Source organism: Balaenoptera acutorostrata, chromosome 8, assembly GCF_949987535.1.
Source record: "Balaenoptera acutorostrata chromosome 8, mBalAcu1.1, whole genome shotgun sequence".
Lineage (NCBI taxonomy): Eukaryota > Metazoa > Chordata > Mammalia > Artiodactyla > Balaenopteridae > Balaenoptera > Balaenoptera acutorostrata.
In genome coordinates, this window is record NC_080071.1 from 11,903,172 (window position 1) to 11,921,281 (window position 18,110).

Sequence of the window (18,110 nt, forward strand, 5' to 3'; positions counted from 1 at the left end):
ATACTCTCCTGTTTTCTCCTAGCAGCTTTATTGTTTTACCTTTCACGTTTATGCATATGATTCATCTGTAATAGAATTTTTTATATGTTATTGGGGGAGTCGATAAAGATCGTCACCTCCACCCCTGCCTCAGCACCGTGTACTGAAAGGACCATCCCTTCCCTCTGTGCTATATGCGCACCTTTGTTGTAAATCACATGGCTACATAGCCGAGTGTCTGTTTCTGGATAATCTATTCTGTTTCTATTCTAAAGTTTCTGGACTATTTAATCAGTTTTAATTACTGTGGCTTTATAATGTGTTGATATTCCATCCTCTAGCTTTGTCCTTCAAAACTGTCTTTGCTATTCTTGGCCCTCTTTATTTTTATTATAAATCTTAGAATCGGGTTGTCAATTTCTATAGACACATGCAAAACTCCTGAGATTTTATTTCAGATTATTTTAAATCTGTCGAACACTTTTGGGATAATTAATCTCTCTCCCAATCAGTGTTAGCTGATTTCTTCATGTTCTACCTTTAGTGGATGGAGAGGCATGATGGTTCTGCCTCATTTGGGACGGAGTGGAGTCTGTCTAGGACAGCAGCAGGAGACATGGTTTCCCACCATTGTTCTCAGTTCCAAATGGGAGTTGGGTTGTATATCTTCCATCTGCTCCTCCGGATTGCTTCTGTACCACCTCTGCTCTGCTCTGTGCCCTGGGACATTGACCAGTCTGGACAACTACAATGGGCTCCCTTGCCTCTGGCTCCCGGTTAGGTTCCACCAATGGGGAAGGAACATGGGCAGGCAGTCATAAGGAGAGAAGAGAGTGAGGTCAGGGTATTAATTTCTTGACTCCTTCCCTGAAGGGTCACTTTGGGTTGGCTGTGTTCCTAGACCAAAGGCTGTTACAGCTTCTACTGGGAAGCCTTCTTTTTTTTAAGGGTTAAAATTTTTTTCTAAATTTGTTCTCTTTTTTAAAAATTGAAGTATTGTTGATGTACAATATTACATAATTACAGGTGTACAATACAGTGATTCACAATTTTTAAAGGTTATACTCCATTTATAGTTATTATAAAATATGGGCTATATTCCCTGTGCTATACAATATATCCTTGTAGCTTATTTATTTTATGCATTGTGGTTTGTACCTCTTAATCCCCTACCCCTATCTTGCCCCTCCCTGCTTCCCTCTCCCCACGGGTAACCACTAGTTCGTTCTCTGTATCTGTGAGTATGGACAGCCTTCTTCTTATAACTCTCTCCCTCTGGGACCCCTTTAGCCTAAGGGTGGTAACGGCACCCCCATCACTAATGTGGGGTACCCATTATCCCTTGTTATTTCCCATCACCCTTCCCATACCTTTTTTAAACTCTTCCCAATTTGAGTAGACTATCTCTTGCCAGGACTCAGATTACTACAGAAGTGGGAGAAAAAGAATTTTCTCAACAACTTAAAAGAACTTTGAGAATGAGGTTCAGCTATACGAGGGTTAACCTTGTTGGGTCCGCTCACAAAATTGGACTTCTGGCTAAACCTGCCTGAGCATAGCATAAAGGCTCTACTCTTCTCTTTCTAGTATCACTGGAAATCAAGAGACTCTTTATGATGTAAAAAGTAAGATTAGTAGCCTTGGACTTCCCTGGTTGCGCAGTGGTTAAGAATCTGCCTGCCAATGCAGGGGACACAGGCTCGAGCCCTGGTCCGGGAAGATCCCACATGCCGCGGAGCAACTAAGCCCGTGCGCCACAACTACTGAGCCTGCGCTCTAGATCCTGCAAGCCACAACTACTGAGCCCGCGTGCCGCAACTACTGAAGCCCGCGCACCTGGATCCCATGCTCCACAACAAGAGAAGCCACCGCAGTGAGAAGCCTGTGCACCTCAACGAAGAGTAACCCCTGCTCGCCACGGCTAGAGAAAGCCCGTGCGCAGCAATGAAGACCCAACGCAGAAATAAAGGGAGGGAGGGAGGGAGGGAGGGAGGGAGGAAGGAAGGAAGGAAGGAAGGAAGGAAGGAAGGAAGGAAGGAAGAAATCATGTAAAAAAAAAAGATTAGTAGCCTCAAAGTATACCCTTAAATGTCCACAAGCATTTCAGCCATAGGTTACTGTTCACTTTCTTACTAAACTAAGTTGATAATGGATGCTGCAGTGTTTGTGCTTGTATCTGAGAAACACCCACGACACTGCCTGAGGATGTTAGAAGGTGAGGTGAAAGTGTCAAATTGGCATAAACTTTAAAGTAGCAATAAGATTGCTGTTATTTGAAAAATTAGAGTTGAAGCACTTCTGGGGACAGCAGCCTTAAGCTACAGTGAGTGAGGGAGTATTACACTGAAATGATTACATTGAAATCATTTAACTCCTCTTTTGACAGTTGGGTTATTTAGTTGTCTGCTTTAGGAATTAATTTTTGGAATGACGTCTGCAGCACTGGTGAGGACTGCTGAATTTCTTTCACTGAAATGGAAATCATGTCCAAAATGTCATTTCATGACAACAGTAATTAACCCGAATCACACATCAGATAGTGCCGGCAAATGTGACAGGACAAGAACGGGTGGGAGTTTAAAATGAAAAAGTCAATAGCAAATAAAACAGGATATCACATATTTTTAAATGAAGTTTTTACTTCTTCAGAAGTATGCAATAAGTGGAATTCTGCCATCATCAATTTACTTTTTTTTTTTTTGACATCTTAACATCTTTATTGGAGTATAATTGCTTTACAATGGCGTGTTAGTTTCTGCTTTATAACAAAGTGAATCAGTTATACAAATACATTTGTCCCCATACCTCTTCCCTCTTGCATCTCCCTCCGTCAATTTACTTTTTTTTTTTTTTTTTTTAAATTATTTATTTATTATTTTATTATTTTTGGCTGTGTTGGGTCTTCGTTTCTGTGCGAGGGCTTTCTCTAGTTGTGGCAAGGAGGGGCCACTCTTCATCGCAATGTGCGGGGCCTCTCACTATCGCGGCCTCTCTTGTTGTGGAGCACAGGCTCCAGACGCGCAGGCTCAGTAGTTGTGGCTCACGGGCCCAGGTGCTCCGCGGCATGTGGGATCTTCCCAGACCAGGGCTCGAACCCGTGTCCCCTGCATTGGCAGGCAGATTCTCAACCACTGCGCCACCAGGGAAGCCCGGTCAATTTACTTTTTAATTGGACAAGTCTGCTTATGTGTTCATTTCTGTGCATAAGTCAGTGAATCATGTATTTGGTTTTCATTAGTGGCTGGAGCTCCCAGTGCCTTAGCTCTCACCTCTTGCTCCCTTGAGTTGCTGTCCAAAAATCCACTGTGGCATCACACTGCCCCCCCGGCCATCCATCCTAAGAGGCCACTCCATCTCTTATACCCCAGGTGGCAAAATGGTCGCCATTAGACATGTTTGTTTGTCCCACACATCATTCTGAAGAATTGTCTTAAACTGGGAGATACAAATAAAAATCTTAATTTCGGACTTTTCTTGAGAAAAGTGGGCCCTCCACTCGTACTTGGTGACAGTGCCTGGGTGGTGGGGAAGGATGTGCCCGGCAGGGAGCCATGGTCTCACCTGGCCAGGCTGAGTTCGTAAAGTGACCCACCTGTCTCGGGTGTCATGTGTTGGCATGTGTTAAGCACATCAGGGATGATTCTAGGTACCAAATGTGAGTAAGAGAAACAGCTGATTTGTCTGTATATTTATTGGTATGAGAAACTGTAAGCTCCAAGGCCAGAGACCTTGTCTCGTTTGTCTTGGTATATCCCCCGTGTTTCATAGTTAATTGAATTGAAAGGAAGCTCTACTTGGGCAGATGAATCTGGCAGTGGTATGTAAGATGCTTAAAGGAGGATGCTGAATGTTTGAAAAAGGCTGTAAGTTGTTACTGAGAACATAGACCAAGGTGGTGGCAGAGGGAATAGAGAAAGACCCCAAGAGATAATTTGAATGAAAATCCTGGGACTTCCCTGGTGGCGCAGTGGTTAAGAATCCACCTGCCAATGCAGGGGACACGGGTTCGAGCCCTAGTCCGGGAAGATCCCACATGCTGCAGAGCAACTAAGCCCGTGCGCCACAACTACTGAGCCCGCGTACCTAGAGCCCATGCTCCTCAACAAGAGAAACCACTGCAATGAGAAGCCCGTGCACCGCAACGAAGAGTAGCCCCCGCTTGCCACAACTAGAGAAAACCCGTGCACAGCAACGAAGACCCAACATAGCCATAAATAAATAAATAAATTCATTTAAAAAAAAAAGAAAGAAAATCGCACTGGATCTAGAGACTGGCAGGAAGTAAAGGAGAAATAAAAACGAAAAGGTAAGTTTAGAGCCTTAGGAATAGTGGTACCATTAATACAGCTAGGAGGGTGACAGGTAAAAGTTCCAGGATCCCTCCTGCTCCCCAAGTCCCAATCTTCTGGCGTGAACGGAATTTGAGGCTTAATTATATTCATGATTTAGCAAATGCTAGTAGCTATGCTCAGAATTTTTCCCTTATATTTTTAACCCCAGGGCTAAGACCATCAAGAATACAGTCTCTGTGAACCTGGAGCTGACAGCGGAAGAATGGAAGAAGAAATATGAAAAAGAGAAAGAGAAAAACAAGACTTTGAAGAATGTTCTCCAGCATCTGGAGATGGAGCTAAACAGGTGGAGAAATGGTAAGGAAGAATGAGAGGAAGAATGAGGCATGAGCGTGTGCTTGTTTCCCCCTACAACTGTTGGCATCCTGGGGCACTTGGGAAAGAGTGGATGATGGTGGAGCTTGGTCCTGCCTTGCAACCACCCATGTGAACAAGCAGATGTTGTCTTATTCCCTAGCACTGATCCCCACCCCCACCCCATCACTTGGCTGACGTACATTCTTTTTTTTTTTTGACCCAAACTCCCCGATGGCTTTCGGGGGAAGGGTTTTTAACATTTTTTAAATTTTTTAAATTTATTTTTTGGCTGCATTGGGTCTTCATTGCTGCGCACGGACTTTCTCTAGTTGCGGTGAGCGGGGGCTACTCTTCGTTGCGGTGCGCAGGCTGCTAGTTGCGGTGGCTTCTCTTGTTGCAGAGCATGGGCTCTAGCGTGCAGGCTTCATTAGTTGTGGCGCACAGGCTTAGTTGCTCCGCGGCATGTGGGATCTTCCCGGGCCAGGGCTCGAACCCATGTCCCCTGCATTGGCAGGCGGATTCTTAACCACTGCACCACCAGGGAAGCCCCTGACATACATTCTTAGTGTGGGCAAGTGACTGTTTACAAGGTTCCCTTAATCGATTTGCAATGAGATGCGCCTCTATCTATTACTGTAATTCACCCCCTGGTAGCCATATTTGAGGCTTAGAGGGCAGTGCCCAAGACTTTGGGGGCTCTGATTGCTTTTGATTAAATGAAAAATATCATTCTCTCCTATGTGAGTCTTATAATCGATTTGGGGTTAAAAGTCACCGCTGGCAAATATTTGCATTTTTATTTGCCCAATTCATCTTCATGCTCTGCTTCTTCAGAGCCAGAAATAGAGGATTCCTGAAGAAACTCTGTCCTAAAATGGAGCCTTAAAGGCTTGTTTCGTGACTCATTTTTCTTTTTCCCTGAAACATTCTCTTTGGTTTGTTCTGCTCAAAGAAAACATCTCAGAGGGCTGACATGCAGTGGTGGGTGGGTTGTGGGCGAGGTGCTGAAGAAGGGTTTCCAGATCCAGGCTCGGACAGATTATTTTAATGGTTTTCGCTTGGTGACGGAGGTTAGAAGGTAGAAGTCCCCCTTTTGTTTTTCACTGGAACAAGGCAGCTTGGTGTGTGTGTAGGGGAATAGTGGATAGTTGGAGGTTGTTCTTCAGATTCTCTGCTGCCGCGTTAGGTACTTATTTCAGGTGCTGCATCAGATCTCAGTCTTGGGTAAGTGCAGGAGCCTAGGGGCGGCTGTGCAGGTTTGGCAGGTAATCTGCCTGCTTATAACTGCAGAGTTAGCAGCAGATCGTCTTGTGATTATATGTTTGCCACTGTTTTTGCTAGGAAGGGTGGGGTGTCCATGAGCTACTGTTCAATTGAAAAAACAATTACGTGGCCAACCAGGATTCAAGAGAGGTTCAAGAAATGACCTAGTAGCCTAAATAACACAATTCTCTTCTTTTGGGGAGATTTTCTAGCTGCACAAGTGTTTTGAAAGCTGCCAGAATTATTGAATAATTCAGCACCTGCGGCTGGTGGATGATTCCTTGCAATTTGGCAGGAGTAGGAGAGTGGGGAGGAGTGCTTGGCAAGGCAGGGAGTGGCTGTATGAAATTTTGTTCTATTTCTGGGATTCTCTTGGGTCACTTCTCTGCTGGGCAACTGGAACATTCAGTAAAGCCTTTTGACAAGGGGAGGGGGAACTGGCCTTAGAAACACTGTGGTGTGGGCAACTAACCTTGTTTTTTTCTTTTCTTTCCTGTCCTTTGCCAAGCTCCAACCCTCCAGTTCTCCATCCCTCAGTCAGCTGTCCTCTGGGGTCTGCCCACTGCCCTGTTTGCCTAACCCACGCTCATGCCTTGCATCTCTTTTGGGCACTCTCCCCTGCTCTTGGACTGTTCACTTGACATCATTTTAATTCTTTGTCCCACCTTGCAGATCCACTCAGAAATTTACTGTTTTCCATGCCCTATAGGGTGAGATCCTACCTAAGCCCTTAACTTACATAATTCAGGAGAACTAATGTATGGTTTCTGACACGTGATAGACTTTCATAAATGTCTGTTAAGTAAGCATGTGTTTAATGCAGTGCCGGAGATTAAAGGGTGAGCAGTCAGGCATGGTCTCTGCCCTCACTGAGCTTACAGGCTGGTGGGGGAGATAGGCTCCAACCCGATGAATAACCGTGTGATGCTAGTCTGTGCTGTTCATCAAGAAAGGAAAGTATAAGGTGCTAAGAGTTATTACAGCAGAGGGCCCTGAGCTTGACTCAAGTCAGCAAAGATTTCCCCCAATAAATGACCTAGGGAATAAGATCTGAGAGAAACAGAGCAGTTAGCTGAGCAAAATAGGTGAGGGTGGAAGTGCGGGTAGGGTGGGAGGAGCCAGGTTTACAATGACCCTGAGGGGCGGGACCGTGAAGGCCAGTGTGGAGATCTGGGGGTGGGCGAGACCGGCTGAGATGGGTGAGAGGGACAGACAGGCCCGTACAGGGCTATGTAGTCCTTGTTCAGGATTTTGGTCATTATCTTGGAAGCAGTGAGAAGCCATTCAAGGATATTCAGCTGCAGATCGTATGATGAGATTTGCATTTTTGAAGATCCATTGGTTGTGTTGGAGGATGGGCTGGAGGGCGTGGGAGGAGGGCTAGGACTTGGGGTGGTCTTCCAGGGATGAGATTATAGTCGTTGAATTGAGAGACAGGGCAGTGGAAAGGGAAAGAGATGGATGGACCGGAGACGTATTTAGGAGGTGAAATCAGCAGGGCTTGGCGAGGAGTAGGCTGTAGGGAGAGAGAGTGTCAAGTTTTCTAGCTTGCTGAGTTGGATGGAGGGCAGAACTGCTCACTGAGACAAGAAACACAGGAGGAGAACCAGAAGGGAGACAAGGGAGGTGAGGAGGGGAGTTTGAGGTGCCCATGCAACATCCAGGTGAAAATGCCAAGTAAGAAGTTAGGTCTGGAGCTCAGGGGAGCTGCCATGGATCTTTTGGAGGTAATTGAAGGCATAGGTAGGGGTGAGGTCCTCTATAGACTCCTGAAGAGAGGAGAGGGAAGAGAAGAGGAGGGAGGGTCTTGAGAGACCCCTCCACTCACGCCCACCATTATCATGTAATCACTGAGTGATTAAGAGTGGGGAGATACATGGAGCTCTCCTGTCCGGAAAGCTGACACTTTTTTTTTTTCTGGAAGCAAAAGTTTTCAGATGTAGCGAACCTACTGTAGTGGTATAAGAATGTCAGGCAGGAAAGGAGACAGGTGGAGGCATGGTGGAGTGGTCCTTTGACCAGGTATGAGTGAAGGACTATTTTAAGGATTAACTGCACATCCAATAAAACCCGGAGGCTTTCTGTCCTGTTCCGAGACTAGGCGTTTAATCCTCCAGCAGCCCTTGAGGCAGGATAGGAGACTCACCCAAGGTGACTCCACAGGCCGCTTGACTCCTGAATTCATTCTCTTTCCCTTGTGGGTCCAGCCTCCGTGCAGCCCTGGTGGTTTGTGTTTAGGCCACGGAGATGAATGTGAAAAGGAGGGACTGGAATTCCTTCCATGGTGTCCCGTGCACCCTGATTCCTCATGGTCACGAGGGCACGGCCGGGATGTGTCAACTAGAGAGCAGGGATCTTGAGAGGTGGAGTGGAGAGAAGAGGCAGTGCCCTCCACTAAAACCCAAGTGGCAGGATATTTCCAACTTTCTTTTGAAATTTGGTACGCACATTGGTTCTAAACTTGTGGGAGGGCAGCTGCTGAGTTCACTGCAGTGACGGCTATGCATGGATATTCCCAGGTTGCAGTCAGAACGTGATAAAGGAGCGTTGTCAGCTGTGTGCACCTCCCTTGGGAAAGAGATTCCTTTCCTTGCACAGTGTTTATAATTTAAAAACTTGGCTGCTCCACTCCAGCGGTAGGAGAGTAGGAGAGGAGGGGTGTAGCAGGGAAAAGCATGCATACGTGTGCATGCCTGTGCTTTTGCCTGTTTGCTGTTATACAGAATGAAGTAGGAATACAAAGGAGTAGGAAAGGCAAAATAATGTGATGTCTCAGCGGCCAGTTGGGCCCAGGCAGATACTGTAAATAAGTGAAGAGCGGTACGTCTGATACAGTTGGCCACAGGAGAGAGCATTCCCTGCCCAAAGTCATTCAAAAGCCATGAAATACTATCCTATTATGTGCCTATAGGCTGGTCCTCACCCCATCCCCACCTATATTCTTATAGCTTAATGGGCTACTTCCGATGCGAGCTTGGTGGTTTTCTCCACTGGGTGTAGTAGAACATTGATTCTCAGAACATGGCCTGGGACTCGTAGTAATGCACATACCACACCAAGCCTTAATTCATTTCTGCCACTGCCATTCAGGCAGCGTGGCCCAGGGCATGTGCGTGGGAGCTTAAGGGGGGGGGTGTCACGCCTTGTTTTTACAAAGCAGGAGTGGGGAGAACCCTCCACTCTCCTGGCTCCATTCCCCACTGGGCCAGTGAAGGTCCTGCCAGCTTAAACAGAAAGAGAAAGCAGGGAACTACATTCAGTATCTTGTAATAACCTATAACGGAAAAGAATCTGAAAAAGAATAGACGTGTATGTATAACTGAATCACTTTGGTGTATGCCTGAAACTAACACAACTTTGTAAATCAGCTATTCTTCAATTAAAAAAAAAAAAAAAGGCTATGAGTGACTCACAGAACCGAAAGAACAGCTGAGGAACTGGGCTTATAAGGGACCACACCTGGAGTGGATCCCCTCTAAACGTGTTTCCATCCTTGTCTCGTGCGTTGGAGACCCAGAGGCCCTGGAGAGACGGAGGATACTGCGCTGGGTGGTGTGCTTTGTCTGGGGAAGGACAGGACACGCTGATGTGTTGTCTGACCAAGACTACATGCACTGGAGGGGGTAATTCCTCACAAGGCAGTCAAGGTGCTGTTGTGAGAATGGGTGTTGAGTGTCTGAAAAACAACACATGTCCACCACAATCTCCTAGTGACATCTTGTGGGCTAAAATCGATGGGCAGTCTTTCTGGAAATCTGGAGGCTCTGTTGGCAACTTTAGCCTCATGGAAATTTGTTCAGCCTGCTTGCTTAAGGACAGATAGAGGGAGTGGGCAGCTGTCAGAAATAGGATCTTTGTTTTTTTCCAGCTCTGTTGCTTGTTGATCGTATGTACAGAAAGGATTCGAACCATCCTGTAAGTGGGGATAGATTTAGGTAGTTCAGCTTCCACTTCACCGCTGCCCCCTCCTCCTCAATCCATCAAGAAGACTCTAGACAAGAGGATGGGGAAGGAGGGCTGAAGGCCCAGGGGCATGATGCTTAGAGGGGGGTTGAGTCCATAGTTCCCAGTCTCTGCCAGGTCAGTCTTTACACATGCCCTCTTCTCTGGTACTTCTTTGAATTTTGTTCTTTAAAAAAAAATGATAACTTTTTACAAGGGCTTAAGTCAGAAAAAGAGGCCCTGGATATCCAGGTGTCAGAAGTGCAGGGAAATGACCTGATAAAACTGCATATCTGCAGCATCTCTTGCATAATATAATATTTTCTAACAGAGTGGATGTAGATTTACCCCATCTGCTGAAGTCATGCAAAGAAATTATTTCATCCCAATCTGAGAAGATGTGGAAAAATCAGCAATCTCTAGAGCAGATTTGTTCTCCAGATTTAAAACCTGCCAGGCCAGCAGGCTTGGTTCCCTAAGTAGCTAAATCTGTAACCTCGAGGCTGATGGGGGCTCCGTGGAACTGTACAGCCTCCGTAGTTGGGACACAATTTGATTTTCTGGCATTAAATATGTAGAAGATGCTGGCCCCCCTCTCAGACTCATGATTATTGTAGAACTTCAGAAGTTAGCATTTCGTTTGAGAGCTCTAATTTGTTAGGCCCTCTTCCTTCTTTTGAGAGCACAACGAGACACTAATAGAAATACTGATCGCTAGGAGAATCGTGTGGCCTGTTTAAGAAGAATGTAAAGAGGATGCAGAGTCCTGGGTGACCAGTTTATTAGAAAATTACTGCAGAAAGGATTAGAGAATGTCTTAAGCTTCTTACAATATTTTGAGGAAATACGGTAAAAGATGCTATTTGAGTGCAAAATAATCCCATAAAGGAATGATTTTTTTTAAACCTCCCATTTATATAATGACATCTTGTATCCAGCTGCTCTTACCCATCTGGCAACTTAAAGATTTCCTTTTCGTTTCTTTGATATAGAAATTACCTGCCATTAGGTCTGCCACTGGGCCTGTTTAATTGGTATTAAAAGAAAGTGCCTCCTTTGCCAGATCTGATCTGGTTTCTGGCGGAAGCTGTGAGTGACCAGCCAATCTTTGCCCTGGAGCTGCAGAGAGAAGCCAATTACCTTACTATGTTCTCCAGAGGCTTTAGGGACTCAACTTATGAAAAGGATAACTAGCTTGTTGCTACTTCATGTGTGAAATTTTAATGAATTACTGGCAGTCTAATGGTTTTCTTTCTTTCTTTTTTTTTTGAAAAAACAAAACCCCAAAAAGCCTGTTTTAGCATTTTTTAACTAATAGCACTAACAAGAATTTTTTATTAGTCTGTCATTCTTGTTTATTGCAGTTGATGGATTTCTACTTTTTGTGGAAATGTTATTTATGCCCTCTGGGGGGTTTTCATTTTATAATTAAAGTGCTCTGCAAACCTTATAGGTATGCTCCAACTGAATGCTCCTGTGTACACACAAATCGTTTTAGTCCTTAAAGGTAATTACATCTGACAATAGGAAATTAGGAAATGCCAGAATGCTTATGTAAAAAAGGGAAATGTTTCTTGCCGGGGTGGGAGGCGGAGTTTTCATTCTAAAATATCAGATGCTTTACCATATTATAAGCTCTTTCCTTATAGACAGCAGGTATAAATCCTCAAGGGATAAACTAAGAGAAATTTGCTTTTCATGCAAAGGAGAATAAAAATAAAAATAGATGCTAGTCTTCATTTGTGATCCTTTTCTTGTTCTCCTACCTCCAGATTTTAGGGCATTATTTCTCCAGGGTTTGTTTGCAGCTGTCTTCTGTGTTACAATCGGTTATTCCGTAATCACCTCATGGGGGCTTCTCCGGAGACCCCATCCACTGCATTGCAGGGAATATTCTCCATTAATGCTGTGAGATTGCCATGGAGACAGATTGCCTAGTGTCAGGTCCTGCATAGTGCTGGGAATTTACAATCCCCAGACGTGTTTGTGAGCTGGACAGTGTAGTTACCAGGGACGCTTCTGGAAGTCATTTCCTCGGTCCTTTGAAGGGCAGCGGTGTTTGGGAAAACCTGTTCTTGGTTCCTCTCTGGGCAGGAGCTGTGCTCTCCCCCAGACACCCTCTGCTTTCGTTCCGGCGTGTTGCTGCTTTGTTCTTCTTGGCCTGAACGGCTGCTGCAAAAAATAATCCTGACTGCCTGACCTTTAGAATAAAAACTGGGATGGGCTCGCTGTTTAGATGTAGATTTGTGGGGGACATGTTGATGCTTCGATTCAGAGAATTGTTCAAGGGAAACCAGAAAACCTGCTATAGGTTTCAAATATTGTTTTCATAATAATAAAAATAAACCCAAATATTGTTTCCATAATAATAAAAATAAACCCAAATATTGTTTTCATAATAATAAAAATAAACCCAAATATTGTTTTCATAATAATAAAAATAAACCCAAATATTGTTTTCATAATAATAAAAATAAACCCAAATATTGTTTTCATAATAATAAAAATAAACCCAAGTGGGAAGCAGCGGCATAGCACAGGAAGATCAGCTCCGTGCTTTGTGACCACCTAGAGGGGTGGGATAGGGAGAGTGGGAGGGAGGGAGACGCAAGAGGGAGGAGATATGGGGATATATGTATATGTATAACTGATTCACTTTGTTATAAAGCAGAAACTAACACACCATTGTAAAGCAATTATACTCCAATAAAGATGTTAAAAATAAAAATAAATAAATAAACCCTGAAGGCACTCATATGGCTGTATTGTATTTTTTGGGGGAACTGAGCTCTAACTGCCAAAGGTATTGTGAAGACCCCAGAAACACTGATCTCAGGATAAGTAAAAATGATATTTTATCTGCAAAACCTAAAAAGTTGACAATTCGTCAGGAAGAGGAGGGGATAAGAGATGGACTTTTGTGTTTTTTACATATACTTTTTTAATTAATCTTTAGAACAGTGCTGTGTTAAAGGCATTGTTATTTCCTCGCCTTTGCAAAAAGCAAGAGGTTAAGCAGGAGATGGCTTGATAGTAGCTAGAGCTGTAGAAGGTGCAGGGTGGCTTAGTGTCCCGCTTTGGCACTGACCATGTTTATGCAGTGTCTGTTGGTCACTTTCAGGTGCCTCAGAGCAGCGTTGGATAGCTTGTTGAACCTCTCTAAACTGGGACAACTCTGGAACTTTGTAATGCTATAACTTCTCAGTGGAAGAAGAGGGCAGCTTTAGGGGTAGTCAAACCTGTGACTTTTGGTTAGAGCAGGTCACCCACTGCTAGGTTGTGGGATTCATCCCTGACTCCCGCCCACCCAGACAAATGGAAATACGCACTGGGCAACTCCTTAGCTCACCCCAACCTCATGATATCACTGCCTCTGTGGCCATTTGGAACCAGAGAATGCAGGGAATCTGTCCTTTTGAGATGTTTTTGTATCTTACCTCTGGACTTGGGCTGAATTGGCCTGTGGACAATATGACTATATTCTGGCTGGTTTCTGGTCTAGTGCAGTTAAGAATTTCATCTTCATTATGCTTTAGCTGGAAGATCAATTCATACTGCACTGGATTGCCCTGTTCACAAATTTCAGAAGCTAGGATTGAAAAATTAGAGATACAGTCATGATCCAAGTGGGGGAAGGACATTTACCAAAGTGTTAGTGGTGAAATTCTCTAGAGAAGGAACAGAGTTGGGAGGTAGAGGTGAAGGAGGGCTTTCAAGTTTTAGTATATACTCTATGGTTAAAAAAAGATATTTACATATATATTTTTATAATTATATATATATATATATATATATATATATAATGTTTTTAAGCACACACACACACACACACACATCCTTAGGAACTAGAACACGGTACTGCTTTTATAGCCCATGGACACAGCAGGCTGTAGATAATATAGATCCTTTAATTGGATGAAATCCGGTCTGCATGCTAAGGTTGTTGATGGACGCTTCAAACCAGGAATTGGAACTGAATGAAATAATGATTTGGCTCAGATTCAATTCAAAGGCTACTCAGATATTCCGGTTTTGTTTCAGGTCAATAATTTTAGAAAAAGGCTTAGGTACAGTACAGTGTAGTTCAGCTTCCGAAGAAAAAAAGTTTGGCTCAGTTTTGTATTCAGCAAAGTAATCATTTATTCCAGGCTTTGCTTCAAGTTGCTGCTTCAAATGGAATTGTGATACCAAGGTGAAATCATTGAGTGTTAATTTTATTTGAAGTGGAGGCCTATGGTATCATTTTGTGATTATCAAGTGAGATAATGGAGTCTTAAGCAGGAAAGCTAACCCATCACAAAGTGCTTTGTTTATATTGAGATAAATGTACACAATCAGTGTTCAGGTGGGTTTCTTGAGACTTGATATATACTGTTCATGAAGCCATGGATTAGGAGTTCAGCTCTTCTCTCATTTGTTTTTGGGTGTCTTTTTTTTTTTTTTTTTCCTGTGAGAAATTCCCTCTGGCTCAGGACAGTTTTCCTGGGGAATTTCCACAGAATGCATTTTACAGGCTGAGAACTGGGTGAGGCTTGGAACGTTGCAGACGCTCACTGATTGTAGCAAACTGAGTGTGAAACTGATGGTAAACATTGTGATGGAAAAGTATGTTTGGTTTTGGTTTGCTTTCCAAGAAGATATTTAAAAGACACAGTTGAGCCACATGGTTTTCATAGACTCCTTTTTATGCAGTCTGTCTTTGCAAGGTGGTTTTCTTGTTGGGGATAGCCGTGGGCCAGCTTGAGAACTTCACCTTTTCCCTCAACTTGCATGGTCACATTTGGTACTACTTCCTTCGAAGGCCCCATAAATTCTCCTCTGCAGACCGAGAAGCGGTATGCAGAGTGTCTGCATGATATTCTAGATGGGCTGCTTTTTCTTTCCTGGGATTACCTGATATCACAAGAAATTATTCTATTTGAACTCTCCAGTTGAGACAATTAATTCTGACTTCCTGGGGGAGAGGGTGGTAGTGGGATGTGTGTTTGTGTGATGTCAGTCAGGGTTCCCGGGTCCGGGGCTACCCTGACTTTCTGTTTCAGAGTCAGAGATTCTCAGAGTCTGAGGATTTGGGCCCTACAGTGTTCTATTAACAATGGCGAATTTGTTCCTTGATTTGGCTGTTTCTATTAATGAAACAGTAACCTAATTAATTGTAATTAGGATGCCTCAGAGGTCTGTTTCCCTATGAATCAATCGCTAGAGAGAATATGATTCTAGTAAAGCCCTAGCATATTCCTCAACAAAGAAAATTGTATGCAAAATTTCTGGGTATCGCTGCGAAGTTGGAGAGCTTGTGTGGTTGATGGAACCAGTTTACTTCAGTGATGCATCACGAGGGAGGGAGTGTTACGTAGTCTACTTCTTCCTTAGACCCATTTTGGTCAATTCACTACGACCTTTCTTGTCAAATAGAAAGAACACAAGCTATAACTCTCTGCAGCAGCTCCTTATTGTGTCCTCTGTGTCTTTTTCACGGGAGTGACTATTTTTGGAACTCTTCCTGGAGGGCTGCATGCTGAATTTCTTCAATCCCTAACTCCTCTCGGCTGTGCTTTGCAGGAGAAGCTGTGCCTGAGGATGAACAGATCAGTGCTAAGGACCAGAAGCCCCTGGAGCCCTGTGATAACACCCCCATCATAGACAACATTGTTCCTGTGGTTGCCGACATCTCTGCAGAGGAGAAGGAGAAGTATGATGAGGAGATCTCCAGTCTCTACCGACAACTGGATGATAAGGTCTGTAGTCAGAGATTATAGACCTCACACTGGTACAGAAACTAAAAGTAGCAGGTCCTAGATTTACTGGCTGGAAGCAGCTCAAGTCCCACGGAACTGATGTAGGGCTGCAGACTGATGTTTGTGCCTGTCTTCCTAGTATTTACCCTAGCTCTTCATTGGGCAGACAGACTCGGGGAACTGGATTCATGTGGAATGGAAACTTGATTGGAAGAGTGGAGTGTTGGCCTGGGTAGACAGAGTCTTCACGTCTAGAAATTGGATGGGGCCTTATCACTGCATGAGAGTGGAGGCAGCGTGATCTTTCTTTAATTGTCCCTTGTTTTCTTCTCTGGGCCTGTCCATCACCTCTTGGAAATTCCAGCAGTGTCCCAGCTATAGGGGCAAAGGTGGTAGCTCCCAAAGCTCAGGTGTGTACTTTAATCACGTAGCTCTAAGACCCTGGAATGAGGAGCCAGTAGTAGTAGCAGCAGTAAGGCTGTTTTCAGGGGCATCCTCTTGAACAAAGTCGTTTGGACATGCTGGGATGTCTAATTTCATGGCAAACTTTTGGGACTCAAAGAACCATGTCAGTGCACAAATTGGAATAAAGGAAAAGAGATCTTGGAGAACACTGTATCATTCGTTCCCAAAGAAGGTCGGGTTAGGAATCCCAGAGGCAAAGGAAATTAAATTGATGTTTCACATGATCTTGGCATATTGCCCTTGGAATATCTAAATCCTTTCAGTTCATTTCATCAAGATTGCTGATATTTTTGGTCTGATTTAATCTTTTCTGCTGTGGTTCAGCTCAGAGTGCTTGGGGACACCTCTGGCTTGGATGAAGCAGCTTTGTTATGTTAACGTTGTCATTAATCTTACAGGCCTGTCTCTTCTGAGTAAAGCTCAGTCTGGTATCACCTTCACAAGGGAAATGTGACTGGTTGCCATAAGGAAGCTTGTTCTCTTTGTGCCCATGACTCTGGGGGTTTGCATTACAACTGCAGTGTTCAACTGGGGTCGCCCTACCCTTTGGGTAACATTTAATAAGATATTCACACCGTGAGAGCTGCATTAATTACTCTTTAGGCACTAGACATAGTTACCCTTCCATTTCTACCCAGGTGTTTTATGTAAAACCTCAAACAAAATGAGAGAAAAGGGAGATCAGTAAGTTAGTGAATAGTGTCTGTGGATTTCTTGATTTCTCCAAAGAAATGCTATTGTTTAATAGCATTTAGAATTGATGGTTCATTTTTAGTATCCCCAAAGAATCCTGGATGCGGGGTGATAACCTGATTCTGCTCTCTATTCTCTATGAATAGAAGCCCGCAGTGATTGGAATTGGTATCTTTTACCTTCGCAACATGAGGTTTTCTCTTTGCTCTGAGGGAGACTTTAGAGTCTTGAATCCAGCTCCTGAAGTGTAGGAAATGCCAGGCCTTGGCAGTTCTCAGTTGGTAGCTGGCAGAGGTGACCTTAGAGCCTCTGCCTCCTAATGACCAACCTAGGACATTTTCTGTTATATCATTTTCCTTTAGCGTGTGTTTTGAAAACCCTGTTAAGCACATATTTTGAGATTAGCATGTGTGGTCCATCACAGGGTGATGTTAAGAGATCTGGGAGAGGACTGAGCCCCAGAGCCTCAGCCTGGGGAGGGGGGCACCAAAGCTAGTGGTTTGACCTTCGTATCTCTACCCATGGATGGCCTGATTATGACTTGTCAGCTGTCATTCTTATTTGTCCTCCTCTTAAAGGTTCTAGGAGCTATTTCATGCTTCTGATGAGGTAGGTGGTGTGATACTTTTGAGAATGCATGAGTCGGGACAGGGCACCTTCATAGATTATTAGGGGCAGCGCTGAAAGTATCTAAGTCTAGATGAGAGACTAGCCCAGGGTGGTTAGATGACTTACATCAGCTGTAGGTGGCAGAGCTGCAGTGAGATTACACATTTTCTGACTCCCAGTCCAGTGCTCATCCCATTTTGGCCTGAGCCCTTGAAATGAGGAACTTTTCAGCCCTAATGAATTTGTCTAGAATGCGGTGGTAGAAAGACTATGCGGTCTCCTCCCCGCTGCCCGCTCTGTCTCTCCGTGCTGCCCCTCCAGGGGTCTAAGGACAGGTGCTCTTCCAGGGCAGCTCTGTGTGATGCAAAAGCATGCACTTTATTATTATTTTTTAATACTTAATTTTTTTTTTTTACAGAAGTATAGCTGATTTACAGCGTAGTGCCAATCTCTGCTGTACAGCAAAGTGACTCAGTTATACACGTATAGACATTCTTTTTTTTTTATATCCTTTTCCATTATGGTTTATCACAGGATATTGAATATAGTTCCCTGTGCTATACAGTAGGACCTTGTTGTTTATCCATCCTATATATAATAGTTTACATCTGCTAATCCCAAACTCCCAGTCCTTCCCCCACCCCCGCCTTGGCAACCACAAGTCTGTTCTCTATGTCTATGAGTCTATTTCTGTTTTGTAGATAGGTTTATCTGTGACATGTTTTAGATTCCACATACAAGTGATATCACATGGTATTTGTCTTTCTCTTTC

General features: G+C 44.0%; 1 protein-coding gene across 2 annotated transcripts in view; it reads left to right on the forward strand.

The window, feature by feature from the left end:
* The window catches only part of KIF5C (kinesin family member 5C), a 179,420-nt gene that overhangs the window by 108,779 nt on the left and 52,531 nt on the right, over positions 1-18,110 (forward strand). For both annotated transcript variants that reach the window (XM_007183036.2, XM_057551553.1), the window contains exons 11-12: positions 4,480-4,628; positions 15,396-15,571. In XM_007183036.2, coding sequence (XP_007183098.2) covers positions 4,480-4,628; positions 15,396-15,571 — 325 coding nt within the window. The remainder of the gene's footprint in view (positions 1-4,479; positions 4,629-15,395; positions 15,572-18,110) is intronic.